This window comes from Dipodomys spectabilis, unplaced genomic scaffold, assembly GCF_019054845.1.
Source record: "Dipodomys spectabilis isolate Male_0828 unplaced genomic scaffold, ASM1905484v1 ptg000671l, whole genome shotgun sequence".
Classification (NCBI taxonomy): domain Eukaryota; kingdom Metazoa; phylum Chordata; class Mammalia; order Rodentia; family Heteromyidae; genus Dipodomys; species Dipodomys spectabilis.
Genome location: NW_024871348.1, coordinates 792,287 through 804,253, shown reverse-complemented (window position 1 = coordinate 804,253; position 11,967 = coordinate 792,287). Strand labels below are relative to the sequence as shown.

Below are 11,967 nucleotides of genomic sequence, written 5' to 3'. Positions count from 1 at the left end.
GCTCTAGGTGTGTGTACTGTCCTCCTCAGGACCCCAGATCCTCCCACAAGCCCACCCCTGCACTGCTCACTTCTTGCTCTGCTCCGCCCACAAAACCAGAAGATGCAGTGAGCACTGATTCCCACAAGAGGGTGCTCTAGGCTTGCACACTGTCCTCCTCTCCTCAGCACCTAGGGTGCGGTGATAGCTGATTCCCACCCGAGGGCACGCTAGACAGGTGAGCACCTTGCTCCTCTTCTCAAGACCAGGGGTGCAATGAGGGCTGTTTCCCACCAGAGGGTGCCCTAGTCATGCTCACCGTCCTCCTTTCCTCAAGACCAAGGGGTGCGGTGAGCGCTGATTCCCACCAGATGGTGGTCTAGCTGTGTACATGATCCTCCTCTTCTCAGGTCCAGGGGATGCAGTGACCAATGTTACCCACCAGATGGTGCTCTAGGCCTGCACATGATCTTCCTCATCTCAGGACCAGAGAGGTGCAGTGACCACTGCTTCCTACCAGATGGTGCTCTAGGTATGCACACTGTCCTCAGGACCCTTGGCGTCCCACCAGCCCCGCCCCTGGACCGCTCACTTCCTGCTCCTGCCCCACCCCTGCAGTGCTCCACTCCTCCTCCTAGCCTGTAGCTGCAGCTACTTCTGCCCAGGACCCTGGAAAACTTGAAGCCCTGATGAAGTGTCCCAAAGCCTCAGTGCCAGAGACAGACCAGCCTCTGTTTGGTCCTGCTGCAAACTGTAGTGTCCCAACCCCAGAGCAGTCTTGTCCCAGTGTTACGGGGGGAAAAGTCCACTGTTCAGACAGCCTCACTTAAAAAGATGACTTTCTTGGGGAAGTGGAGAGCTAACCGGCCAGGGACGCAGCACAGACTCGGGAGCTGAAACTGCGACCCCGAACAACCCACAAGCTAGGGTTTTTAAAGGCAACATCCACGCCTGGCCACGCACAGGTGGCCAACGGGATTGTAACAGCACATAAGGGTTGCATGTTTATGTCCGTGGCTGGTGGGTTACAGTCCGACTCCTAGGAACTGTTTGAACTAACCTATCATTCTGGCTTGCATTGGCGGGCAAATTTGGGGTCCCCACACAAAGCAAGTGGATATTCTTACTCTTGGGGTTTGTATATTCTGGAAACATGATGTTATAGGCCCTGCATCCTTGAAGCTGGGGCCTGTTACAAAGACAGCTACAGGAGCTTTATTACAGAGATAGCTACAGGAGGATGCGCAATGTGCACACCGAAGCATCGACTCCCTTGAAGCAGGAGGCAATCGATCACGGGGTGGAATGCACAACGTTGCACGGCAGGCACCGTTCTAATTGGGCAGGGTATGACATAGGGGGGAATTCCATGTGAAATAGGTTTTAAGGTCTCCCTTCATGGCCTCTCTTTGTTTTTAGTAAAGGGTCAACTTCTCGGCATAGTTTTCCTCACACAGTCTGGGACCTTAACAGTCTAGGAGACCCTTTGCCCTACACCAGCTCTCAGTGAATTCTCAGTGTCAGCTCAAGCCAGCAGTCAGGGCCAGCAGTGATCTGCTGGGTGCCAGGAAGGAGATGGGGCTCCATAGGAGCCCCATCAATAGGGAGGTAAAATATGGAGGTAGAGGCTGCCCAGCAGAGGCAGGTACATTGTAATGGGTTGTGTTCCCAAAGTTCATGTATGCATGCTCTCATCACCCAATACCTGGGAATGTGACCTTATATGGAAGTAGGCTTTGGCAGAAGATCAACTCCAGTTCCTGTTGTTATTGTGTCCCTAAAAGGGGGAAATCGGGTCCCAGAAATGCACCCAGGGATGATCCTCTGCAGAGACGTCACTCTGCTCTCACAGGCTCAGAAGCTGAGAGAAGACCTAGAACTCACAGTGCCTTGTACCTCCTGAGGGAATGTGGCCCAGAAGACACATATTCCATGCTGCTAAACTTCACAGCTATGAACACAGATCTCTAAACAACCCAGTCTGCAGTGGTGTGTCAGAACAACCCTAGACCCTTATGTATGTTTAAATCCTTTATAGTATAAATCAGTTATAGCTAATCATTATCATCTAGTCAAGTATCATTTAAGACAGGGAGGATGTTAACACTAAAAACCAGTCCTCACATATCCCCATAAAAGCATTTTACATTTTGTGGAACTTTTCAATGTGCACTGCAATGTACTAGAGGTTAATAGATCAGGGGCTGGGAAGGTGGCTCAGTGGTAGAGCGCTTGCCTTGCATGTCTGAGGCCCTGGGTTCGATTCCCCAGCACCACATAAGCAAAAAGCAAAAAGCCGGAAGTGGCGCTGTGGCTCAAGTGGTAGAGCACTAGCCTTGAGCCGAAGAGCTGAGGGACGGCGCCCAGGCCCAGAGTTCAGGCCCCACGAGGGGACCAATACATATATATATTTCAGGTCCTAGTTGTTACTGTAATACATCCATGGTATCCATTTCATTTTGTGTTTTATTTGAAGCAACTCTAAATCCGACCCTGATCATTTTCCCAGAATGGAGTCAGACAGAACCACTTCACCTGTGCGCTTTCTCAGCTTCAGGGTGCCGGGACTCATAGTCCATAGGACGTGGCCTCTGCATGTCTTCTATGCCACAGGTCCTGAGGCCAGGAGGCCAGTGCACATACGCCTAGTATGCCCTCTGGTGGGAATCGGGACCCACTGCACCCCGAGTCCTGATGAGAGGACAGTGTGCAAGCCTAGGGCGCCCTCTGGTGGGCATCAGTGCTCACCGCACCCCGGGTCCTGATGAGGACAGCGCACAGGCCCAGAGCGCCCTCTGCTGGGCATTAGTGTTCACCGCAGCCCGGGTCCCGAGGAGCGCAACTTCTTGAAAAGATCCAGTGGCCTTTGCTTTCACAGCTATATATTTATAGCACAAGTCGTTAGCAGCATATGTGTTTAATTACCCCATTAAGCTGCACACTACACTCCTTTTGAAAGAAATAACTTTATTTACTTATTGTGCCTCATTCACAAGAGTTATGGTTTGGATAAGAATTTCCTACACAGGCTCCTGTGTTGAATGCTTACTCTCCAGGTGTGGGACATTTTCAAGGGCTCTGGAAACGTAGGGAGACGGGGGCCTAGCTGAAATAGTTCATGGGCACTACTGGGCCTTGAACGCGGGGCTTAGGTGCAGTCCATCCTTGAGCTTTTTCACTCGAGCCGGCACATTAGCACTTGAGCAATGGCTATACTTCCAGCTTTTGTTTCAGTTGTCAATGGAAGGTAAGTCTCAAGGCTTTTTCTGCCCTATCTGGATTTGAACTCTCAAAGCCTCCTGAGTAGCTAGAATTTCAAGCATGAGCCACAGATGCCCTGCACAAGCCTCAGCTCTCAAAAGATTCTGCCCCACAACATTGCTAGACAAGGGACCAGGCCTCTGTCACAGGACCTTTGGAGACAAACCACATCCAAACCACACCAGTACCCATTCATGGTTATAACTTAAGACTTAAATTATTACAGTTTTTATGTTTTTCCTCATTGTAGAATCTCCTAGAAGACTCAGCAGATCCAATGACAGGAAAAGAAATGAATTTGTCAGTCTCTGAAGGTTTAGAGTATATCCATTAACCTCTAATCTTCATGTAAACCAGAAGATATGCAGTTTCCTGCCTATAAAGAGAAATTTATCAGCATAGCAAAATGAAACATTTACAATGAAAGGCTGTATGTATTTTTGGGTGGGTTGTGGGACTTGAATTCTGGGCCTGGGCACTGTCCCAGCTCAAGGCGAGGGCTCTACCACTTGAGCCATAAAGCCACTTCTAGTTTTCTGTAGCCAGTTACTTAGAGATAAGAGTCACAAACATTTTCCTGCCCAGGCTGGCTTTGATCCGCAATCCTCAGATCTCAGCCTCCTCAGTAGCTAGGATGACAGGAGTGAGCTACCAGTGCCTAGTTGAGGGGATATATTATTGATTCACAATAGGACCAAATTTCCAGGATAATGAAGCAAACCTTCATCTATCTAACCTGTCCGTCTCATCAAAGGGAAAGAAAATAGTGACTTGGGAAACTAACCTGTAAGTTCTTATTAGCTAACATACAAATCATGGACAGCATGGTGCTAACGGCTCATGCCTGTGATCCTAGCTACTCAGGAGGCTGAGATCTGAGGGTCATGGTTCAAAGGCAACCTGGACAGAAAAGTCTGTGAGACTCTTATCTCCAATAAAATACTCAGAAAAAGCTGGAAGTAGCACTGTGGTTCGAGTGGTACAGCCTTAATCTTGAATACAAAGAGGCTCAGGGATAGCACCCAGGCCCTGAGTTCATACCCAGGACTAGAAGAAAGAAAGGAAGAAAGGAAGGAAGGAAGGAAGGAAGGAAGGAAGGAAGGAAGGAAGGAGGAAAGGACCAGGGACAGACATGTTATGGGACTATAAGCCAACTCCAACCCTGTTTTTTGTAAATAAACTTAATTGGAACATGGCCACTTACATTCATTCATTCACGTGCTGTCTGTGGCACCCTGCATGTTGCAAGGGCAAAGCTGAGTAACAGCTACAAAAGCTATGCTCCAAAACCCTAAGTACTTTCTCTCTAACTAGTACAGAGAAAGTTTGCTAACCCCTATTCTAAATCACAGGGGAATGAATAACCAAAAATTGGCTAAGAACAGGCACCTAAGAGAAATGTTGAGAATAAATAAAAGGAAAATATGAAAAGTAGGTAAAAGGAAGATATCAAACATAAGCTCCACCTAATCCATTAATTATGAAATCAAACCTCTGATGTAGCTGAATATCACCTGGTACAAGCACCATCACCCCCAATACCACCTCCAGTACCTACACTGTCACCCCCATACCACCTCCACTACCTACACTGTCACCTCAATACCACCTCCACTACCTACACTGTCACCTCAATACCACCTCCACTACCTACACTGTCACCCCCATATCACCTCCACTACCTACACTGTCACCTCAATACCACCTCCACTACCTACACTGTCACTCCCATATCACCTCCACTACCTACACTGTCACCCCAATACCACCTCCACTACCTACACTGTCACCCCCAATACCACCTCCAGTACCCACACCGTCAGTTCCATTTCCACCTCCAGTACATATAAAAATCTCTGCCTTAACTTTATCCAGCTTTTCTCTCTAGGTTAATTACTACGTCAGTATCATGTCCTGATGCTTACTGAGAAAGAGAAGAGTGGTCCTGGCCCCTGGTCTTCTGGGCACCACTGGCTCACACTTGTAACGCTTGTTATTCAGGAGGCTTAGATCAGAGAATTCAGGTTCAAAGCCAGCAGAGCAGAAAAGTCTTTGATACTCTTATCTCAAATTAACCACACAAAAGCAGGCCGTGGAGTTGTGGTTCATGTGGTCGAGCACTAGCCTTGAGTGAAAAAGCTCAATGCCTAGGCCTAGACTTCAAACCCAAGAACCAGCACCAAAAAAAAAAAAAAAAAAAAAAACAGAGCACATGGTCTGGTGTGAGGGGAAAAGTCGCAAAATCAAAAAACATTTTGAAGTGTAATAAATGAGGCCTGCTCAAAAAGCAACGAAAGCAAATAAGATAGCCCTGCCTTTGGAGCTCCAGCGGTGCAATCGGTTAGCGCGGTACTGATAAGATAGCCCCGCCAATCCGCTGGGGCCCATCAGTAAAGGCTTTGCGCAGTAGGAAAGACAGTGATTATCAAAACACCACTAGGCACTTGCTCAGAAGATAAATTAGGACAGGGTCATAGAGACCAGAAAATACAGGTACACAGTTACAGAAGATGATGGACATGGTATTGGGACTTATGCCAGTGCTTTACTTAAGTCTAAATTCTGAGGGAAGTGTGGTGCCAGGGATGACTGCTGAAAGATGAGGCTGAATGGTAGTCAGTGGGGACTCTCGGATAAAGGCAATAGTTCATCCGTGCAGATTTCATAAAGCTCCAAGAACCCAGTGGACTCCATTCCCCCAAGTGCTTCTCTTACCAGCGGTAGTGATGATTTCCATAGGTACACTGGACGTCTTCCCAGGACACCTGGAAGAACATCACAGACATCAGCAGCTGGTTGGCAGCTGCTATTACGTGTTGACAGAACAGAGGACACTGTAATGTGCCCTGTTAGACTCCTGCAGAGAATGGAGAAGCCCACCCTGGCGACCACACAGCATCGGAGCATCTGGTGACACAACGCCGTGCATCCTGAGACCCTCTGTGATGTCCCCACTCACCTTGAAATGCTTACACCTATCCCAGAGTTTTACACCTTGCATCTTTAACGTCTCGCTCCACAGACGTTTCCTACAAAGCATAAACCTTCAAGGTACGGGGCTAAGAGCACCAGAAACCTAACACTGACACAAACAGATGCTTAGAAAGCAATAAACCATGGCTGGGAAGGTGGCTCAGTGGTAGAGTGCTCGCCTAGCATGCATGAAGCCCTGGGTTCCATTCCTCAGTACCACATACACAGAAAAAGCCGGAAGTGGCGCTGTGGCCCAAGTGGTAGGTAGAGCACTCTCCTTGAACACAAAGAGGCTGGAGAACAGCACCCAGACCCTGAGTCTAAGTCCCAAGACAAGCAAGAAAATAAATAAATAAAGCAATAAACCTAGAGAATGGCTTTGAACCACAAAACTCCCCAGCTCCTACACACAAACTAGAAGACCATAATGCGTCTTCAACTCTGAGCTGAGAATTTATTGAAGGTGGCTAATTCAGAGAAGGAGGAAAGTTTAGATGATGGTTCTCACCCAACAAACATTGGAGTCATTGAAGCAGAGCCATCTTCCATCCGCTGGATTCCGAATGTAGGCACAGTAATGACCGAAGTCTGCCATCCCTACGTGGGCTATCACAGCGAAGAGTTCATACTGTGCTTCACGCTGGAAGAGGACAAGGCTGTAAGCGACCCATCCCTCCTTTCCCAGCCCTGGTCTTTAATGAGGAAGCATATTTGCCAGGCACTTGTTTACTGCCTGCTCTAGGCCCGGCACTGACACTTCCAAGGAGCTCGAAGAAAAGACCTTGACCTGCAGAATCTCACAGCTAGTTGAAGAGAAGCATCACAAACCAGAACTGTGATGCCTGTGTTATATCAGACGCACGACCAGTAAGTGGGGGATGTTCAATTTTTGCCAAGTGGGAACTCTGAGGAGGTCTCTGTTAACCATGCAGAAGGGTTTTTTAACATTGGCAGACAAGTTATCGGAAGGGAATTTGTTTTGGTTTGGTTTGGTTTGGGGGGGAAGGGGTTGTGAACTTTTTGTTTCACCTTGGTTTCTTCTTTGTTTTTGTTGGTTTGTTTTGGAAGTTGTGGTTTGAACCCAGGGCCTCCTGCGTGCCAGGCAGGAGCCTTACCATTGAATCACACCCCTAGCTCTGTTCTGTGCTGTTTTTTCCTTCCCCAGGCAAACGTCTGGAACATGATTTCCCCCGCTTCAGGCTTCCTATGATTAATGGGCTGATAGACACATGCCACCATCTGAACAGAAGACATAGTCTGAAAGTCTTCAGTTTGAGGTTAATGAAACTGTGAGAAATATGAGGTGACATTCAAAAAGGTGAGGAGAAGAAATGGAACTAGAATATCCACAAAACGCTGACAGAAAAGAACCCGAAAACGGACAGTGAAATGGCAGGACAGAAACCTTACAAAGACAGTAGGACACGAAGAGGAATGTTACAGACGCAAAGTCTCTACTACATGTGTCCATGAAGTGTTCCTTCCACTCCCTCAATATCTTAGAAAACTGTTTAAAAGAAAATGGAACATTAGTAGTGAGAGTTTGGGCTGACTTTTTTGTTAGTCAAGAGTATTTCTTTCTTTCAAAAAAAAACCATAGCAGCAGAAACCCAACAGTGGTTATTAGGGGTTGTAATGAAAGATGCTGATCAAAGCGCACAAACTTCCAGTTAGACGGGAGGAATGGGTTTCAGAACAATGTCATACAGTATCGATGTGTTCCACACCGGAAAATGCTTTTCAAGAATTTTTACATACGCTCACCACAAAGACACAGGTGAAGTGATAAGTATGTTGTCTAGCTTGAGCTAATCTTTCCAAAATTTGAGGATGGGTGCGGTTGCACACCTATAATCCAGGTTCTCCAGAGGGGGAGATCAGAAAGGCTGTGGACAAAATCAGACTGGCCAGAAAGCTAGTGAGACTCCGATCTCAACAGACAAGCCAGACACAAGTGCACACCCGGAAGCCTGTCCCTGGGAGAGGCAGAGGTAGAAGAGCAGTCCAAGGTCAGGCCTGGACAAAAACAAACCACTGCCTGATAACAGAACTCAAGCAAAAAGGCCCAGCGGCTTGGCTCAGATGGTGAATGGCGATGTGCTTGCTACAGGCCCAGCGTGACACATTAGTCAGTGCCAAGACCACAAGACACCATTCCTCCGGCATGCATACGTCACAGCACCACACTAAAATCCCTACACACAAATACTTTCCATGTGTCAACATTGGAAATAAGGCAGGTTTGTTCTGAATCTTTAAAGAAACTAACACTAGGAACAGCAAAGGCTTGTGGTGACATTGTTATAGTGATAACCCCAGCACGGACCCCAGGGGACCACATGGTCATTAAAATCAATAATGCTTAGAAAAAAAACAAAAACAGCCTTTCTTTTATTTGTGAGGCAGGGTCTTAACTGTGTAGCTCACACTGGCCTTGAACCAATGCCCCTCTGGTCTACGTCTCCCGGCCGCAAAGAAGATAGGCACGTGCCAACATACTGGCTGAAAAATAAATAAATAAATTGAATTTAAAATGTTTTTAAGCCCTCTGCCTTGAATATGCCTTTGCTTCTGTGACTCGCAGCAGCCTGAGGCCAGCCTGTCCTCGTTGCGGGCCCCGCCTAGCCCGCAGAGGGCACACTTCCTCAGACAGAGCAGTGCTCAGAGGCTGAGCTCACCACGCCTGGCTCCCCTCCCGGGGGCGCTGCGCACCCAGCACAGGGCTGCTCCGAGCCCTCACACAGTGGAGGTGAGCTGAAGACCAAATCCCTAACCCGGGCCTGGGGAGCCTGAACCAGGGGATTCACCAGTCGGTGCCATCTAGCAGTCGAGGGGGAAGAGCGCTGAACCTGGAGGACGCCGCGTCTGGCAGGATCGATCCAGAACACCTCACCTGCTCTGCGTCCTCAGTGAAGTCTTGATGCTCAGCCAGAAGAACCTGACTGAGATCCAAGCGCTGAGGGAAGTGCAGCAAGTGGCAGACTTTCTCCGTCTGTGAGTTCCGAATGGAGAATCGCATCAGGTGAAGGGTCAGGGTTTGGGGCAGATGCGTCATCCTCAAGACCTGCAAAAGCAAAACTCACTGTGAGACGGGGCCCCGAGGCGCTTGCGGGAAGATCCTGAGAAACGCCGGGCCTGGTGGCTCGTTCTCCTCCCCAGGGGGAGGGGTGCGGGGGACACACTGGGGAGCTGAAGGCTTCCATGGCAGAATCCATTCCTCTCCCCGGAGACTCAGGGGACGCTTGGCCGGCACAGCACTATGGACCTCAGACAAAAGCCATGAGCTGCTCAGGGCTCCGCAGAGGTGCCTGGCCCTCAGAAACTAGGAGTCTGCTGTAGGGAGCGTCTCTAAAACCAAATAGGAAACCCCACCGCCCCCAGCCAGCCCCATGCCGTCACCTGCCACTCCTGGTGGAAGACTGTGGTCAAGAAGCGACATCCACAGCCCCGTCTATGAGAAGCCCGAGGGTCTGAACTAGCCTCACCCACATCCCACCCCATGCGCCATCAGGAAGGGTCCGGAAGTGTCTGGAAAGCCGTGGCCCAGCAACAGCCCGCCCCGGAGACGCATCTGAACCTGAGGGTGGGCACCTGGCTTCCAAACGTCTTCGTCCCGCAGGCCTCGCAGAACCACTTGCTCTTGCTGGCTAACTCCCTGGGGTGGAAAAAACAGCGCAGGGCCTCCTCCTGCCGGCGGAGGCCGCAGGGAAAGGCCGCGTCAGCAGACCCTTTCCATGGGCACGCGGCCACCCCACAGGTGAGGGCTGAGCTCCGCTGCCGGTTCCCCCACTGTTCCCCAAGCACCCCACTACCAGCGCTACATCTGTCAGGATCTTCCACCCACTGGAGGAGAAAACATAAGGAGCCCTGGTTAATACGAGGGTGAGAAAATGAGAAACAGGATAGAACTTCTGCTGCTGCTCAAAGAAATTGGCCACCTAGAGCCATGCAAGTGAAACAGAGTTGTTAGTGTCCGCGGGTGGAAGGACACGGGGAACTGGCATGGCGGGGGGAACTGGCATGGCGGGGCGACCCTTTCTCACCCAGTCTCTCACCAGTGTTTGCAGAGGCTTTGCGTCCACATCATAGAGAGGGAGGGAGAGGGTCAGCATACTGCTGTTCCTACTGCTCTCTCTGGTACAGAGGAGGCAAACCAGGGACTCCTTCACCCGGATCGTGTACAGGGCCTGCAGCCTCTCTACCTGCAAGAAGGCGCCAAGGACGGGTGAGGCTACGGCCACAGTTGGACCTGTTGGACTGACGAGCCCTGACGCTCCCGGCAGGTACCAGGAAGGACACCAGGAACCGTGGCAAGCGGTCTCCACGGATCCCTTACGACAAATGCACAATGGTGAGCGACCTCTACAGGTCCTGGGATTCCAGCTTCAGCTCTTACCAAGTCCACATCATCTATTTGATCCTTAAGAAGGTTCCAGAACGTGAGGTAGAGCTGAGCAGCATCGTGCTGGACAAACACTGGTTAAAAAAAAAGAACAGCGCATCAGTGCGGTCGCTGGAGCAGTCCCATGTCCTCACGACCCCTAGCTACGTGAACACTCACCACCTTGCCTTTGACTCTCCCAACTCCCAAAAGAGGTCAGGAGGTACCACATGTCAGGCGCTCAGGAAGGGAGAAGCATTCTTGGTGCTGGATTTGACAGCGCCTCTTAAACTTAAGCCTCGGGAAGGGAACAAGGCTGTGCTCTACGCACTCTGAAGGGTATGGTACACCGGCAGCCTCAGTGGAGGGGGAAAGGCTTGCCACAGAAAAGCCAGAGCAGGAGCTGAACTCTCTGAGCGGCGCAGAGAGGTGGGCACATGCTGCCGGGCCGGCCGGGGGCTGCTGGGCATGCCCTGCCTGGCCCCACTGGATTCCGTAGAACAGACCAGCTCCAGGGACTCTCCAGAGCACAGGAGCGGCGCCTCCTCGCTCCATCCGCTGCTCTGTTCCCAGCTTGCACCTGGCCAAGCCAGATCTCTGAAGGGAGGCGCAGACCACAAGATGGAGCGCCAGACGGCATTTCTTCTCAGCAAAGAAAGAAAAATTACTCCTTTTTTTTTTTGCTTTACTTTTTTTTTTATTTATTTATTTTTGGGTCTGGTTGTGGGGCCTGAACTCTGGGCCTGGGCGCTGTCCCTCAGCTCTTCAGCTCAAGGCTAGCGCTCTACCACTTGAGCCACAGCGCCACTTCCGGCTTTTTTTCTTTTTGCTTCTGTGATGCTGAGGAATCGAACCCAGGGCCTCAGGCATGCAAGGCAAGCGCTGTACCACTGAGCCTCTATATTCATACCATATCCATAACCCCAACCTATCCCACAGAGTTCTTCCTCCCACATTCCCTAACCCTAAACCTTTCCTGGACCCTTACTCTAACATTTCCTCAAGTGCATCCCCAACCTCACCCTTTGTCTACCATATTTTCCCTACACCCTTTCCTGACCTTAAGCCTGACCTATTCCCATAATCCAAATGCTAGCCCTAACCTCACCAGATCGATAAAATCCTAACACTGACAATGACCCTGACTCTGACCCTAACCCCCAACCCTACCACATGCTCCAACATGTACCCTATCAGTTATCCTAACACATACCTTACTCTAAAACCCTAAACTGTACCGCATACCCTAATAAGTACCCTAACAAATATAGTAAACAGTGCCACATTCTATCAAGTACCTTAACAAGTACTGTAAACCATACAGGCACATTTACGTACACCCTATCATCTACCTCAAATTCACCTTACCGCAT

At 49.9% G+C, this 11,967-nt stretch overlaps 1 protein-coding gene across 1 annotated transcript; it reads right to left on the bottom strand.

Moving 5' to 3' along the window:
• Nucleotides 1–2,935: 2,935 nt before the first annotated feature.
• On the bottom strand, nt 2,936–11,967 carry LOC122101689 (ubl carboxyl-terminal hydrolase 18-like). Its single transcript, XM_042672163.1, has 9 exons — nt 11,963–11,967; nt 10,926–11,191; nt 10,610–10,689; nt 10,269–10,415; nt 9,805–9,900; nt 9,107–9,277; nt 6,722–6,853; nt 5,956–6,005; nt 2,936–3,616 (listed from the first exon to the last, which is right to left on the bottom strand). Exons 1-9 carry the CDS (start codon nt 11,965–11,967, stop codon nt 3,571–3,573), a joined length of 993 nt encoding a protein of 330 aa, XP_042528097.1. The 3' UTR covers nt 2,936–3,570.

Bases quoted from the DNA above. Each gene is read 5' to 3' on its own strand.
- LOC122101689 (XM_042672163.1), bottom strand. The intron at 10,690-10,925 runs GTGCGTAGAGCA...TTTTTTAACCAG, and splicing joins GGTGTACCATACCCTTCAGA to TGTTTGTCCAGCACGATGCT. The intron at 3,617-5,955 runs GTAAGAGAAGCA...TTCTCTTTATAG, and splicing joins GGAAATCATCACTACCGCTG to GCAGGAAACTGCATATCTTC.